This window comes from Mobula hypostoma, chromosome 5 (genome assembly GCF_963921235.1).
Source record: "Mobula hypostoma chromosome 5, sMobHyp1.1, whole genome shotgun sequence".
NCBI classification, from domain to species: Eukaryota; Metazoa; Chordata; class Chondrichthyes; order Myliobatiformes; family Myliobatidae; genus Mobula; species Mobula hypostoma.
Window position 1 is genome coordinate 92,226,341 of NC_086101.1, and position 17,711 is coordinate 92,244,051.

Sequence of the window (17,711 nt, forward strand, 5' to 3'; positions counted from 1 at the left end):
AATCATAAATGCTAGTGAAGAAGTCAGTAAGTCATAGAGCAATACAGCTGGAATACAGGACCCTTGGCCCAATGAGTCCATGTTGACTATGGTGCCAACCCAGCTAGTCACAAAATCCTGCATTCAGCCCATATCCTTCCAGGCAATGTCCCTCCACATACCTATCCAAGTGTTTCTTAATTAACATGATGCACCTCCATCAACAATTTCCTCTATAGCAGCTTGTTTCATATACTCACCACCCTCCACATGGAAGAAGATACCCTTTTATATCTTTTTCATCTCACCCTAAATTTATGCCCCTGTTTTGGACTCCCCTACCCTGAAGACTGATACTGTCCACCTTAACCCTTTCATAATTTAAACATTTCTAGAAGGTTACTCTTCATTTTCCTACATTCCAAGGACTAAGCACCTAGCCTAGCCAACCTCCCCCTAAAATTCAGGTCCTCTTATCCTGGTAACATCCTCATACATCTATTATTCATCCTTTCCAGTTTACCTAATCTCTTCTATAACAGGGGACCAAAACTGTACACAATACTCCAAATGTGCCTCACCAACAATTTAAACTGTAGCATAATGTCCCAGCTCCTATACTTTCTGCTGATGAAAACCAGCACGTAAAATGCCATTTTCACTGCTCTGTCTACCTATAACACAGCTTTTGAGAAACAATGCACTCATACGCCTACATCCTTCTATTCCTTTACACTCCCTAGTGCCCTTACATTCACTGTAGTTCTATGCTGATTTGACTTTACAATGTGCATCACCTCATATTTGTCTGTATTGAAATGCTACTGCCACTTCCTTAAATGATCAAGAACCTCTGTAATCTACCATGACCTTCTTCACCAAAAACTACACCTCCTAGTTTTGTGACAATGATCCACTTACTAGTTAAGCCTTGTGCAGTACTGTGCAAAAGCCTCAGGCACATATATATAGTTCATGTGCCTAAGACTTTTGCACAGTACTGTAGTAACTTTAAGTATTGCACTGTTCTGCTGCCACAAAAAAAAATCATTAGTGATGATAAACCTGATTCTGACATGGGTCTGGTCTCTATTCTGGACAGAGTGAGAAGGGGCCGGGAGAGGGAAGCACCAGAGAGACATCTGTAGTAATCAATAAACCAATTGTTTGGAATCAAACGAGCACTCCTGGTGTCACAGAGCTGAATGTGACTTCATCCACACCAACTCCCTTGCCTGACACCACTCCTCTGCCACCTGCCCTATAGCCCTCCTACAGCCTTTCATCATTGCCATTCCCAACATCCTCTGCCAGATTTACAAACTCACTCTCCGCTCCACATTGACAAATACAGTACTGTGCAAAAGTCTTAGGCGCCCTAGCTATGTGTATGTGCCCAAGACTTTTGCACATTACTCTATGTTATTGTATTATATTAAACGATGAATAACAAAGGTTCCAACACTAACCTCTGCAGCATACCATACCACGAGTCACCAAACTCCATTCTGCGATACAACCTTTAACCACCACCCTCTGCTTCCTACTCGAGTCAATTTTGAACACACTTAACTAGCTCTGCTTGGATGATTCCATAGGGCCTAACTTCAAGACTAGCCCACCATGCAAGACCCTGTCAAAAGCCTTGCTGAATTCTAACATCCACTGCCCTACCCTAATGTACATTTTTGGTTACTTCAAAACAAAACAAACTAAGGTTTGTCAAGCACGGCTTTCCACTCACAAAGCCAAAGCAGACTCCTCCTAATTAGATTATGTTTATCTAAATGCTGGTAGGTTCAGTCCCTCAGAATTCTAGCAACTTCCCCATCTCTGATGTCAGGTTGATCAGCATGTGGATAGAAAATATTAACACGGCACAAGACCATATAATCCTTTGAAAATTAAAATACTTGACATGCTCTTAATCTGAAATTTAAAAAATATTGGACATGAAGGTAAAAAAAAGAGTTAATATTTCAGGTCAAAGGCACATCCAATGAGCAGGTCAACATTATTAATTTGCAAAGAAAGTGGGGAAGGGATATAAAGGACAGAAGATGAGAAAACAAACAGAATGTTGTCAGGGACAAGTCATTTCAACAATCATTTTATTGGTGGTTTGTAAGAAGGAAGTCCTTCATCACCTTCTTTGCAATTTAAAACTTATATTCTGTCTTACCAGTCCCGACAAAGAGCTTGACCTGAAATATTAAGTATCTTTCCACAGACGCTGACAATCCCTTGAGCATGCAGTTCAATATTATGCACTTCGAAGCTGTGCTGCCATTCAGTAACAGCATTGCTCATTTATTGTCTCAATGTCACTTTCCTGCACTAATCTCGTATCCCTTCATTCCATTAATCCATCCAAAAGATAACTTCCAAGTTAAAAATAATTAAAATTGAAGTAATCGAAACTTAAAAATAATTTCATTGTAAGATTAAAACTAAACATTTAAAAGCAAATATTTTAAATTAAAAGCTAAAATAGTACTAGTAAAGAGCTTTCTTGGTCCTTGTCTCCTAAACCTTAATCCTACAACACCACTAAACTTGAATCTTGAGCAGATCTATGATGGTGCAGGATTGAGGTGATTCTCCAACTTAAATGCTAAAGAATCACAACAAAAAATTGATCCACTGATTCCAAATCAATTAGAAATTTAGGACTTCAGCATTTCACATTTGCAGATATTCCAGAAACAATGCTGTCTTAACAGATGCCAGCAGTTTCAATTTGAGCCACCAGTGTAGCCAACACAATCTGCCCCGTATCTTACATTCAAGGCCTAATTACGTACCATTCAACTTAAGGGACCACATCACAGAAGTTGGATGTTAAACTTAAGAGCTCAGCATTTCAGACAAACAAGAGAAAAGCCTGAAACGTTTCCTAAATGTGGGGCTGATATTTTTGAAATGAAAATGTCACAATAGTAGTTGATATATTTGTGACAAGTCAGTGATCAAATTGAATGAAGGCTTAAATGAAATGTTTGAATAGTCCATTCCCAGTCATAACTATTAAGTATGCAGACAGACCTTGTTATCCGTCCTCAATTGCAACCTGCCTTTTACAAACATGCACCTCAAATCTGACTCCACCCATTTTCTATTTCAAATCCAAGTGTTCAATGGTCCTTCAATCCTGCCGAAGGGTCGCAGCCCGAAACGTTTCTTTCCCCATAGATGCTGCCTGGCTGCAGAGTTCCTCCAGCATTTTGTATGTTTTGCTTGGATTTCCAGCATCTGCAGATTTTCTTGTTTGTGAACCAATGATTTCATTAATTTTTTAAACTCTAGATATAATCAAAATACTCTACCAAACTTGTGTGTTCTCTAATTAATTCTAACATAGCAGAAAACAGGGACTGTATTGACTCCCTTCCGGTTTTTCCTTTCCACTTCAGATACAACATTGAGTCACATCATCTGCAGAAATTCTCTGATGACTCAGCAATAGTTGGTACATAAAGGGAGGACGGGAGGATGAACGCAGGGCCCTGGTGGAGGACTTTGTCAAATGGCGCAAGCTGAATCATCTGCTGCTCAACATCAGTAAGACAAAGGAGCAGGTGATGGACTTTAGGAAGACTAAGCCTCCACTGCTCTCTGTTAGTATGATGGTGAGGATGTGGATCTGGTGAGGACCTACAAGTACCTGCAGGTGCACCTGGATGACAGACTTGGGTGGAGCACCAACACAGAGGCTGTGTACAAGGGCCAGAGTCACCAGCACTTCCTAAGGAGAATGCAGGCCTGTCCTTCACATGTTCTACCAGTCTGTTGTCACCAGTCTGATTGTCTATGTGGTGGTATGCTGGGACAATGGCATCAACACAGGTGATGTCAACAGGCTCAATAAACTGATTAGAAAGGCTGGCTCTGTTATAGGAGCCAAACTGGAATCAATGGAGGCTGTGGTAGAACAGAGAATCCAAGGGGAAATCCTGGCAATTCTGGACAAGGTTTCTCACTCTCTGCATGCCACCTTGGCTGAACAGAGGAACACTTTCAGTAATAGACTAAGACAAATGCACTGCTCCAGAGAGTGCGATATGAGGTCATTCTTACCCTAGGCTGTATAATGAGTCAATCTATAGCCAGAGAAGTGATAAGGCCCTCTTGTTAGACTGTTTGAGGTAATTTCTTTTTTATTATTTCTTACTTCTCTTTTAACATTTGTATATCTGTATATCTGTGCATTTGTAATGCTACTGTGACACTGTAATTTCCTTTGGGATCAATAAAGTATCTATCTAAAATGCTGACCAAAAGAGACACTACATCACTGAAAAATGTTGTCAATCAATGGAACACAGTGAAAGGTGGCTATGGAAAGTTACCAAAATTTCTATCATCTTAAGAAACTACTAATTACGCAGCTGGTCATAGGTATGCCATGTAGAGTTTAATTATCAACTTAACTTTGTAATACTCTTACACAACTATGTTCTACACGTCAAGTCAGTCAATTTTATGGACAATATTTTTAAGTAGTAAAGCACAAGAATTGACTTTTTACATTAGCTTCAATCTGAGTGATCATTGTAAATGTCAACAAATTTTGAACTATATTCAATTTCAGTTCAAATTTTTAAATGGTCAATCATACTACCTTATCTCCTGACATACAATTTACATTTTTGATTTAATCTATGATGAACTAACCTGAGAAAGGATCTGATTTGGTAGTTGCTGCTGCTGTGGAACAGTTGGTGGTGGTGGCTGTGCTGGGGCAGCCACAGGGTTTCTCACAGACTGCTGGGCAGCTGGGGGATTATATACTACTGTTGTACCATCTGGATTCATGAATGGCTGACCTGGAGGGGACAATGATTTAAATGTCCATTACATTAAAAAAAGCATTATTTATTAATATACACCCATCTGATTCAGATTTAAGATTAAACAACAGAACATCTCTGTCAACAGCAAACAAAAGAAATTAAAATGTAGTACTTCAGCTTCATGTATAAACATGGAGAATAGAAGGTGTGTAGCAGATCACTACTACATGATGCAAACAAGAACAAAAGAGCTGTCATACACTGGGCTATGTCTCCCTTTGCCAAAACAGTATAAACTTCAGTCATCCTGAAGAGCAGATATTCCCAGTTTTTGTTACTCCCCCATTACCAAGTGTTTCTAAAACCTGCTACCATGCCCCACACTCACTTCTATGTTCAGGAAACTCGTGGATTGTTTGATCACTAAGATAGAGGCAACAGATTCAACTTCCCCTACTACTTAACTTTTCTACATTTCTACACTCAACAAACCCCTATAACCTACTTTTGGGTTTGGGTATTATCTCTGATCAGCCATGCAATCTCATTGCATTCTACATCTAGACTGGTCTCCCCTAATGCCATTATTTTATTATTCAGCTCAGCAGGATTGTCATTTGAAAGTATTCGTTTCATCTGACCGTAGTCAAAACATCTCCAACAATGTTTTGTCTTCCCATTTAGAATATCAATTCCTGAGTCCCTCAGAGCTTGTTCTTGACGTTTCTTCCTCACATCTGCCTAATTGTCATCCAGAATATCCTTTCTGTTGGCAGTAGTCTCTGCAGACATGGGGTCAGCTGCAAAACATGGGGCTGACCAAGTCTACCACTTTCTAGCTTTCCAGTTGCTGCATTGGGGAGTATTTTCTGTACATAATGTCAAATATCATCTGCAGGCTTATTTCAACGTGTCTCCTTGGTACCAATTTCACTTTGCTCTCCATTCATTCACAGAATAATCACTTTACTAACTACATCCTCTATTCAGCCACAGTCGGAACTTCAGGCCTACATACTCTGTTATAAGAGCTGCTTATCTGTAATTATTGCAGATTTCTATACCAGCTCCACCTATGACAAGAGCTACCAGATTACTCCATTGTGACAAAGACCAATTTAGCAATTCTCAATAGTCTGTTGCATCCTTGATAATATCAATTGGCTAAAAATCATGGCCCTGAAATTCCTCATCTTTAACCTTCACCAATCCAAATGCTAACCATCAAATCTGTTCCTTTTGACAGAAATTCTGCCTTCCTCTACCAATGTCAGCTGTGCTTACAGCAATTACAATGCTCCGGAAGTTCCTCAATGCTTAATACCTCTCAAGCCTCTCTTCTCATAATACTTTCATTTTATATAAAGTCCAATGCTATGGCATGTATTTCTTTCTGATTTGGCGTTTTTTGAAATGCCATTGCATATTTTCCTGTGCTACAGGATCGATTTATATTAAAGCTATCACTAACTCTTCTTTCCTGTTAAATCCAAATTATTTCAAAATTGCCAGCAACTCAGTGTAATTTTTGACAATGTTCAGTGCCCTTTTCTAGGTAGATTAATATCGAGTCATCTTTGTTGACCTCAGGAAAGACATCCTTTCTATTGTGAGACAGAGATCAAAGGTGGGTGTGCACACTGACATTAGGCATGGGAATAAAATTAATTTCAGTATCTAAGTACTGCTTTAAATGCAAAGTGAGTTCAGGGAATTCAGTGCTAAGTTAAAGGACAGGACCTTCAGGGTTGTGATCTCAGGATTGTTACCCATGTCACCTACTACAGGGGCCAGAAATAGAAGATTATACAGTTTAACACATGTCTAAGGAGTTGATACAGGAGGGAGAACGTTGACTTTTGGATCATTGGGTTCTCTTCCAAGGAAGGTGGGAACTGCACAGAAGAAACAGTTTGCACCTGAACTGGAGAGGAACTAATATCCTAGCGGGGAAGGTTTGTTGCTGCTGTACAGGTGGGGGAGGTTACAGGGGGATGGGAGCCAGAGTGCTGGAGCAGATAGTGGAGATGTTGTGGAGACATGTTGTTAAGACCTCAGACAAAGTCAGGAATTGAAAGGTTGAGCATGGTCCAATTAATGTTCTGAGCTGGATATATTTCAATACACTAAGTACTGTAGGAAAGGCATTTGAGCTCCAGAGCAATGATCAACACATGTATTATGATATTGTAGCCATTAGCGAGACTTGGTTGCAGAAGGGGCAGGACTAGCAGCTCAATATTATGGGGTTCCGTTGTTTCGGATGTGACAGAGTGGGAGGAATTAAAGGAGCAGGGGTGGTGTGACTAGTCAGGGAAATGTCATGGCAGTGCTCTGTCAGGACAAACCAGAGAACTCGATTAGAGAGGTTTTACGAGTGGAATTGAGGAATAAGAAAGGTATGACCACGTTAATGGGGCTATATTACAGACCAGCCAACAGTCTGAAAAGATTTAGAGGAACAAATTTGTAGAGAGATCACAGACTGGTGTAAGAAACTTAAACGTAGTTACAGTAGGTGATTTTAACTTTCCACATATTGACTGGGACTCCCATACTGCAAAAGGACTAGATGCCATAGCAGTTGTCAAATGCGTTCAGGGAAGTTTCATTATCAGTAGGTAGAGGTTCGGAAGAGAGCGTGTACAATACTTTATCTCCTATTGGGTAATGAGACTGGGCAAGTGACAGAAGTTTGTGTAGGGGAATGCTTGTGTAGGTCTGGTCTGCGGATTGAGTTTGTGAATTAGAGAAAGGCCAATTTTCATGGTATCAAATGATCTGGCAAGTGTGGATTGGGACAGGCTTTTTTCTGGTAAAGGTGTAATTGGTAAGTGTGAGGAGTCAAAAATGAAATTTTGAGAGACAAAGCTTGTATATGCCTGCCACAGTAAAAGGTAATGATAGCAGGCTTAGGGAAAATGGGTCTCAAGAGATATTGAGACAGTGGTTAAGAGAAAAAAGGGGGTGCAGAGCAGATATAGGCAGGTAGGAACAAATGAGGTATTTATGGAGTATAAGAAATGCAAGAGGACACTTAAAAAAGAAATCAGGATGGCTAAAAGAAAGCACGAGGCTGCTCCAGCATTCCTCATGTGAAGGAGAATCCTAAGGGATTCTACAGATATGTTAAGAGCAGAAGGATTGCAAGGGACAAAATTGGTCCATCTGTTAGATCAGAATGTTAATCTATAGGAGAAATCAAAAGAGATGGAGGAAGATCTTAAATGGATTTTTTTGTATCTGTATTTACTCAGGAGATGGACACAAGAGTCTATAGAAGTGAGACAAAGCAGCAGCAAGGTCATGGACCCTATACAGATTACAGAGGAGGTGCTGTTTGCTGTCTTGAGGCAAATTAGGGTTGATAAATCCCCAGGGCCTGACAAGGTGTTCCCTCAGACCCCGTGGTAGGCTAGTGTGGAAATTACAGGGACCCCTCACAGAGATATTTTAAAAATCCTTAGCCGCGATTGAGGTGCCACAGGATTGGAAATTGCTAATGTTGTTCCACTGTTTAAGAAACGCTCTAAAAATAAACCAGGAAATTATAGGCTAGTGAGCCTGACATCAGTAGGGGGGAAATCATTGGAGGGTTTTCTAAGAGGCCTGATCTATGTGCATTTGGATACACAGAGACCGATTAGGGATAGTCAGCACGGCTTTGTGCATGGTAGGTCATCTAACCAATCTTATAGAGATTTTCGAGAAAGTTAACAGGAAAGTTGATGAAGACAAGGCAGTGGAAGTTGTCTATGTGGACTTTAGCAAGGTATATGGCAAGATATCACTTGGGAGGCTGGTCAGTTGTTGGGCATTCAAGATGCAGTAGTAAGTTAGATTAGGCATCAGTTTTATGGGAGACGCCAGAGAGCAGGTGTCTCTCTGAGTGAAGGCCTGTGACCACTGCAGTGTCGCAGGGATCAGTGCTAGGTCATTGTTGTTTGTCATCTATACCAACAATCTGGATGATAATGTGGTTAACTGGATTAGGAAATTTGCGAATGACACCAAGATTGAGGGCATAGTGGACAGAGAGGTAGCAGGCTTTAGACCAGCTGTAAAAAATGGCAGACGGAACTTAATGCAGACAAGTGCAAGGTTTTGCACTTTGGTAGTATCAACCAGGGTAGGTGTTACACAGTGAACGGTCGGGCACTGGTGTGTGTGGTAGAGCAAAGGAATCTGGGAATACAGACCCATAATTCATTGAAAGTGCTGGCACAGGTAGATGGGGTCGTAAAGAAAGCTTTTGGCACATTAGCCTTCATAAGCCAAAGTACTGAGTACAGGTGATAGGATGTTATCTTGATGTTGTGTAAGACGTTGGTGAGACCTAATTTGCAGTATTATGTTCAGTTTTGGTCACCTACCTACAGGAAAGATGTAAATACGGCTGAAAGAGTACAGAGAAAATTTACAAGGGTTTTCTTGGGTCTGGAGGACCTGAGTTACAAGAAAACACTGAACAGGTTAGGACTTTATTCCTTGGAATGTAGAAGATTCAGAGGAGATTTAATAAAGGTATACAAAAATAGGGTAAATCCAAGCAGTCATTTTCCACTGAGGTTGGGTGGGACTACAACTACAGGTCATGGGTTAAGGGTGAAAGATGAATAGTTTAAGGGGAACACGAGGGGAAATTTCTTCACTCAGAGGGTAATAAAAGCGTGGAATGAGCTGCCAGTGCAAATGTTGCACGCTGGCTCGATTTCAATGTTTAAGACAAGTTTGGATAGGTACATGGAGTGCTATGGTCCAGGTCAATGGGACTAGGCTGTTTAAATGGTTTGGCATGGACTAGATGGGTCGAAGGGCCTGTTTCTGTGCTATGCTTTTCTATGACTCTACATGATGAAGGAGATATTCCCTATTGACTTATCTCAGAATGCATAATAAGCAAAATGTTAAAAGATGTACATTGCTAAAAAGTATATTAAATAACTAGGTTAAATTACACTGTCAAATACTGAACATCTTTACAATTAATTTGCAATCATTTACAATGTCAATATTAAGAGCCAAGCATTTTAACAGAGTGCTAACCATTAAATTTATGTCATACTTATTATAAATGTGACTAGCTAACATTTAAAAATATAAAAATCACAACAGTCTATCACTTACCATTTTGAAAATTATTTTCAATCCAAAGTCAAGTTACCATGGTGACTATAATATGTTAATTATGGTAATTACAAGTTCAAAAAGCAATGATGACAAGTGACTTTGATAATGTATCTAACATGCACCATGCACACAACATCTGGTGCAAAACATCCATCTGCCTTGCTCTATTTCACTATTTACTTGCAAGATTCACTTGAGAAGGTGAATTAACTGGGCTGGCCTTAACCCTAAACGTACTTGAGATCTCTGATATTTCCATATGCCGGAAAGATTTCACACGACTGGTAACATGCGTTCCAAATATAACATGAATTAAAATTATATTCATGTCTAAAAAAGGTAAGTTGAAAACTGCTTAAGCCATTAAAACATATTATGAACAACTATTAAAGGGCGTTCACAAAATCTAAACTCAAACTTCAGCAGTAAATAGTCCATTCACTTCTGAAGGAGTAACTTCATAAGCCATCAACATTTCAAAAAGTATATATGGTGAGAAAATATAATTATTGTTAACATTACTATTTAATGTAAACCAATATCCTACAGGACTTCAAAGAAAGAAAAACTTTTGAAAAATGCTTTTCCACAGCCATAAGTTTATGAATAAAAGTAGAGACTCATGGCAAGTGATAAGTTAAGGTACTTACTTCCAGTAAGTGGAAATTTTAGTAGTTGGAACTGTTTTGATTGAAGCAAAGGTTGAATTATCAGTAAACAAATACTTTGAACATTCTTGGCCAAATAGAGTGGATAGAAAGAACATATCCAATTATCAAATAAAAATATTAAATAAAAATATCAAATGAAAATGTCTATCAAATGAAAATATTACATACTAAAAATGCAAGGAAAACAATGAATTTTGGTTTCATTGAACTCTGAAAATGTCCCTGCCATTTCTAAAAATCAGAGCCATTTTCCCCTTACTTTCCTCAATTTATGTGCAATGGAGTGGGTCATCCAGCCATTCCTGGCTTCTGCACCGTTTATGACCAAAGTATTGCATAGATTCCTAGCTTTCCAAAGTTAAAAAGGGCAGCATTCAACACAACTTTAATAAATCTCAACAATTGTATCAGACAAGGTTGGATTTTAATCTCTACTCTGTGCTATTCTCACTCTGACCACTCCTCAGACCCACACTGAAAAACACTCGCATTATAATTGATCACAATTTCTAATTTGTGTTGAATTTGGTCACTAGACATTTGACCAATTTGTTGCTGATGAGCAGAATAACTGGAACATGGTTATGTAATGCTTCAACATGAATAGTGTGATGATTTACTTTTTATTAAAAGCAACAATGAGTTCAAATTGAATATTTTTAAACACAGACAGCACAATTTGTATAAAAAGTTAAAAACATTATTAAAGAAAACATTTAATGTATTAAATTAACACAGCATTTAAAAGCCTGAAAAACATTCATGTTAATATTGTGTAGAAACTGTAAATTTCAGTTGACAACATACTTCAAACAAATAATCCTAGCAGAGTATACCAACCTGTTTGAGGGTTCACGAGAATACTGCCAGGTGGTATGCCTGCAGCTTCCAAGGGAAGCAAAAAGAAGCTAGTGCTAGTAGGAATCACTTGCCCACTCATGCCACCATCAAAGGTAAGAGAATTACTAGTGTTGACAGCTGAATAGACGGCTGGCACACCATGAGTCTGGCTCATAGCTGTGACTGGAAGAGGTTGATGGGTGCGAGAAAGGGAACCCGTGGATGACCCTACACTACTAGAAGACTCTGAACCTGGGAAAGGAGCAATGAGAAATCTTTATCTAGAGAGAGAAACATCATGCCTTTTTCCTTTCTATGCATTTAGATGAATTTAAGAGTTCAAACATGCACAATATTAGGGAAAAATAAATCAGTATATTCCCTCTTGACTGTTACATGTTAAAAGTATTAAAGCACAAACTATCAGTTAACTTAGCAAATATTAATTTTAGATACAATTGTTCAACATGCAAATTAATTCAGTAAAGCATATAGTTAAAAAGGAACAAAAATCAGCCAGAAATAAAAGATGCTAAGCAGCCAGTGTATTTTTTCCCTCCACTAAGGTGATTTTATATTTCTATATTAACTTGCAAATAATTACAGAAGAGAAACTTAAAATAAAAGATAACTCAAAGCAATTCAGATGTGAGTAAAAATACATTTCATAACATGAACCAGAAAGCAAAACTAATAGCCGTTTTATGACTAAAGAATAACATGTTAACTCAAGTTAACAGACCAGTACACTGCTTTGAACAAGGTAAAACTATAAAATCTAACAATGCACAGGAAGTGTACACTAAAAAAATCTCTTCAGTGATTAACATTATAGATTTTTCTCCAATTACACAACAAAACGGATATTCCCAAATTAGATTGAGAATTCAATTAAGAAAGATTACATTTTAGGATTTTCCTTTTTCCTAAAAATATTTACAGTACACATTTCATTGGATAAACAAAGTAGACTGAAACAGTATAGCACTAATCTGTCAAAAAGAATATTTCTTTAAAAGCTTGCCTCACCGACTGCAATAATTTGGTAAAAATACATAGCCCGGTTAAAGCTTCAGACTTGGCATTTGAACTGCATGGAAGAAGAGCTCATCTCAGTCAAACTACTACTGGGGGACCACTACTAGTTCATCAGTTGAGCTCAAGAAAGAAAAAAAAACATTAATTTCCTGCCACAGTGTGTACAGACTCAAGCTCCAGATTCAAATAGCAGTACTTTTTTTGGTCCACTAATATGTAAGCACTCATTCTGTGGGCTCAAACATTATAGATAACTTATCTGGCAAAATACTGGAAAGGATGAGCAGCAAGAGTCACAAGCTACAGGAAAGGAGAAACAGAAAAGCTTATTAAATTAACTAAAACAGTGTTAAGAAATGGAAAATTGGCTTGAGCCCTGAAAGACAGCATTTGCCAAATTAGTACTTTACTGTTATGGTGAATAGCAGCACACAAGAGGAATGTACCTGTTTTTGAAAGCCTGCCTGTACTTTTGCTGCTACCAGAGCTATCACCTCTTGCCAATACAGATATTCCACTGAAGCTGCTAGCTTTCGTCATCGCAGGTTTCAGGTTGCGGTTGGAGCTATCCGAATCTGTACTACTCCATGGGCGTGGCTCTGACCACTTATGTTCATTTTCAGTACTGCTCTGCCAGCTATTGGAGGATCTCCCTGTGCCATCTTTATTTCCTCTGAAGAAAGGTACAAAAGAAACCCAACTTTCATTTTTTCATCAAATCACAAATTAAGGAATGAATAAAATCAGTAGCATCTACAAAGATAAGTTTTTTAAAAATTTGAACTATCTCTTCTGTACCTAAATATCTGTCGCCTTTGTTGGGTGCTATTAACAGCTTCTTCTTCAGGAGATCTGTCAACATTAATAGAGCATTTCAAAGTTTAGTACCAAGTACCATGTATAACAAACCAATTAAGTTGCCTTTTCAATTGCACTAACCTTTTATCTGTAAAGTAGTTATCCTGGGGAAATGACAACTGGAAGAGAAACAACATTTTGATGATAATCAACAAAATGGAACTATTAACAGTTGTTTCATGTTACTCCACTATCAATTTTTAAAGAAACACCTCGATACTAAAAATGTACGAAATTAAACGCTGTGTATCATTTACTTTTTCCCACAAGAATGAAGCACTGTAATCAATACAAAATGCTTTTTCAGAAGAAAATTTTATAAACAAATTGCATCCTTTCTATATTAGGAGTTTTATTGCACCCTCAAACAAATGTGAAGTAACACAGTGGTTTAAGCAAAACAACAAAAACAGAATGCTGTTGATTTAAAAAAATGTTACCGCTTATAACTATGCATTAAATAAATTTGCTTGCATGTCATAATTGATATTACAGTACTTTGAAGCGATTTGAAGCATGACATAAAAATCCTACCATGTAAGAAAAATTATAAAAGGAAAAATGGTATCCAATGTAAGAAAACAGCTAAAGAACATTTGTTCAACTACATTTTATAAAGTTTAAAGATTCATATAAAACCAGTGTGAAGGTAACTTTATGTGAAAGTCACATAGTTGAGCAATCACAAATCTGTTAAAATACTTCTGTCATTGTAAACTTCTTAGTTTTCTACTGATCTCAGAAGAACAATTTGCCTGAAATATATTACATTAAGTTTGAAAATTAGAGAAACAAATTCAAACCCCTTGCAGGATTTTTTCGGAAAGGCAATTCAGGTTTTAAAAACTTGAATCTTTTTAAAGATCCTGATTTTAACGAAAATGATTATTCCATTTATTTAGAATTTTGTTTTATGTTATAACAGAGTTTTGAGCAGCAAAAATGCTAGCAGCCTCCACATAAACAAACGTATAGAGAGAAAATGAGATGCTATGAGTATCGGCATTAATGAACAGTACTGAGATAAAAAGCCAGCATGATTATAAAAGCCTCTTCATTCTTGTTTCCAAAAACTGCTTAGCTGAAGCTTTCTCAATGCAAACTGCTACAAGTGCACCATGGAGTCCTTCTGTACTTTCAGCCTTTGCTTATATGCCAGTTGCAACATCAGGAGAGAATTATTTAAAAGAATTTGCACAAGGATGGTTTTGAAATGCCATAATCAAAATTGATGCATCAATTCAAAGAACTGACCAAACTGGCATGGAATGTTGTGATTTTTGAACTATTAGACCAGTCAATGTGATGCTGTTAGCTTTTTTCAGCCCTATGAGCTCCAGGGCACAAATTTAAAAACTGAAAATTCAGTTTTAAATGAATCTAGGTTTTCAGTCCTATATGCCATCTATCAGAAGCATTATTTACTTTTCCCATTTCTCATATTTCGTATTCAAACACTCTACCTCAGATAAATGATTCCTTACATTTACCTTATCTTAATATCATCTTTGCTACTGGCAGAATATACCATAAGACTGCACATCACCTGCATTATAATGCTAACTCATAAAAAAACCCACCCAGATTTATCTTTAGCAGAGCAAAGTTTTGCAAAGCATCTGCACAAGAGCACCATACAATTGGCAATGGTTCTTTATCTGTAATATTACGCTAATGAACAATGCAGGCTGTAGATAAAATGTAGCTCATCAGATTTCTGTGCCCTACTCCATTATGTATCGCCTGCTCACACTGAAATATTTTAAAATTTCTTTCAAATGTTTCAACAAACAGGTGAAATAAACTGTTTAAATTTACCAAAGTAAATGGAACAGCATCCTATGTGATACAACCAAAGATTTCTTGATTGACTATCATTCAACTTCAATTAACTGATGAATCATGGACTCTAAAATCTCCACAACTGAATTGGTCAAGTGCAATACTTTCTAGATATTTCAGCTACTCATACACAGCTAGTAATGTCCAGTTTAAAACCAAATTTTAGTTTTCTCCTTTCTCACTCTATACTTACATCTTGAGAAAATATCCTATCTCTGACCCGCTGATACTCCTCTTCCCTCTCCTCTATTGATTTGCTTCTTCTATCATGCCGCAATCTGATACGTATCTGGAAATTTTCAACACATCGTCTTCTTAGGAGATTGAAATACTTTAAAGTAAAAATGAATTTAATTGAAGCTTTAACAATACCAAAAATATCTTTTGAAAACAAATTTGTAAAATGAATTTTGGTCTTAATCACAGCTGCCCTCTCCATTCAAAAATGTTTTTTCTATGCACCTTTGTCATTGTACATTTCATTCTCCTAAGGCAGTTTGTGCTTCCATCTTTACATAATTCCAGATGTTTTCCTGATTGTGCCATTAAATTCCACTGAACTATTAGCTGATTCATTCAGAGCAATTAACCTGTTTAATACATTATTCTATTCTCCTTTATTCAAACTGTGAAACATTCCAATTATACCCATGAGCAATCTCTTGGTTAAAAGAATGGATTACAATTTCTAAGCAATCGTTCATGGCTTGAACTGAAACTAAACTATGCAACCAAGCTTTAAAATAATTAGCTGGTTCTCACTCACTTAAAATAAAATTCTCAAATGAGGGAACACAAACTAAAATATCTTAGTGTGTATCCAAATAGTCATGTAATATGCTCACTTGAGGAAATTACAATAAAAACATGCAAATTAACTTTCATAAATAATCATCTGCCACCATGTTGAATTCAACTCTTTCTGATGCAAAATGCAATATTCTTCAAATATCTTTTCTGTATAACAGCGTCAAATAATGCTTACTGCAGTGGCCATATAGGACTTAATATACAGGACGTGGTACACATATACACAAGCATGTTAAGCTACAAGAATAAAATAAGCTACAAGAAAAAATAGAATACTTTAAAGTTATTCCATTAATTGTAATGTAATTAACGTAAATGTAATGAACAATAAAACCTTAGAACACCATTTGCTAAAGTAAATATTGAACACAGAATTCAGGACTCGTTGAATGTCACCTATTGAATCAAATGCGCCTTGTTGCTATTTGAAATAAACTATATTTCACAGCAATTATGTAACTAAATTTCTTTAATCTGTAGGTAAAGCATTCAAATAAATAGGACAAAATTATGTTTTCAAGAATTAAAACTGATAATAAACAGAATGTAAGGAAAATGTCTTTTAGACTTAAAAACATCTGAAAATTTTGCTGCAAAACAATTACATTTACTAAAGTCCTTAATTTTTTTTAAAATTAAACTATTTTGTTCTATTTTATCATGTATTCAGACTGCATTCCAGTTCTGTTCAATTATTAAATTCTGCTCCAGGAAAATAAAACATTAGTACTTCACTCAGTCTCTGTCTCTACAGAATTGCACTCCAAGACTGCTAGTAAATTGGATACTTACTTGGTTATCATCTTTGTCAATGCTCGAGTTATCTCGTTTAAGAATATACCTCTTTTGAAAATCATCAGCTGTTTCATCTTTTATATGTTCACAAAACTTCTGATCAGGTCTACAAAAAACAAATCGAGCAATGACAAAAATTAGTATCAAAATACATATTTTCTCAGTGATATTAATGTCAAAGAATGTGCTGTTTTCAGCAGTCAGCATCAACATTCATCACAATATTAATCCCACTGGATTTGTAAGCATTATTGACAACTTGGTGGCAATTTTTAACACTGACATAAAATGCTGCTTCTGGATTTCAGTTCGGCATTCAACACTGTCCCCATAGACGTTGGTGAATGAAATCCAATCCTCCTGTCTAAGTACACCACTATGCAACTGGGTGTTGGACTTCCTAACACATTTCAGACAGTCAAGATGCAGAATCACTCCTCCCTCCCCATCATCCTCAACACGGGTGCCTCTGAGAGCTGGGTGCTGAACCCACTGCTGTAGACTCTGCTTCCACAAACACCCAAGTAATCACATTGTGAACTTCACCGATGACACAACTGTGGTGGGACTCATCAACAACGATGAGACAGCTGACTGAGAGGTGGTGGAAGAGCTCGAGGCCTGGTGCCAGGCAAATAACCTCTTCCTCAATGTCAATAGGATAAAGGGGAAGGTTATTGATTTCTGAGAACTCACACCCCTCTTTACATTGGCAACACAGAATTGGAATCAGGTTTAGTATCACCGGATATACTGTGAAATTCAGTGTTAGGTGGCAGCAGTACATTGCAATACATATTAATAAAATCTGTAAATTACATTAAGTATATATTAAAAAGGTTAAATTAAATAAGTTGTGCAAGAGATTTTAAAAAGTATGAGGTCGTGTTCATGAGCTCAATGTTCATTCAGAAATCTGATAGAGAGTAAGAAGCTATTCTGAATCATTGAGTGT

At 37.2% G+C, this 17,711-nt stretch overlaps 1 protein-coding gene across 20 annotated transcripts in view; it reads right to left on the reverse strand.

The window, feature by feature from the left end:
* LOC134346861 (R3H domain-containing protein 1-like) overlaps positions 1-17,711 on the reverse strand; it is a 171,628-nt gene that overhangs the window by 66,426 nt on the left and 87,491 nt on the right. For 13 of the 20 annotated variants that reach the window (XM_063048645.1, XM_063048640.1, XM_063048646.1 and 10 more), the window contains 7 exons: positions 16,754-16,862; positions 15,345-15,482; positions 13,391-13,428; positions 13,250-13,303; positions 12,898-13,124; positions 11,414-11,665; positions 4,654-4,805 (listed from right to left, as the gene is read on the reverse strand). In XM_063048645.1, the coding sequence (XP_062904715.1) occupies positions 4,654-4,805; positions 11,414-11,665; positions 12,898-13,124; positions 13,250-13,303; positions 13,391-13,428; positions 15,345-15,482; positions 16,754-16,862 (970 nt within the window). The remainder of the gene's footprint in view (positions 1-4,653; positions 4,806-11,413; positions 11,666-12,897; positions 13,125-13,249; positions 13,304-13,390; positions 13,429-15,344; positions 15,483-16,753; positions 16,863-17,711) is intronic. The other 7 variants (XM_063048647.1, XM_063048654.1, XM_063048658.1 and 4 more) reach the window with 4 other exon arrangements.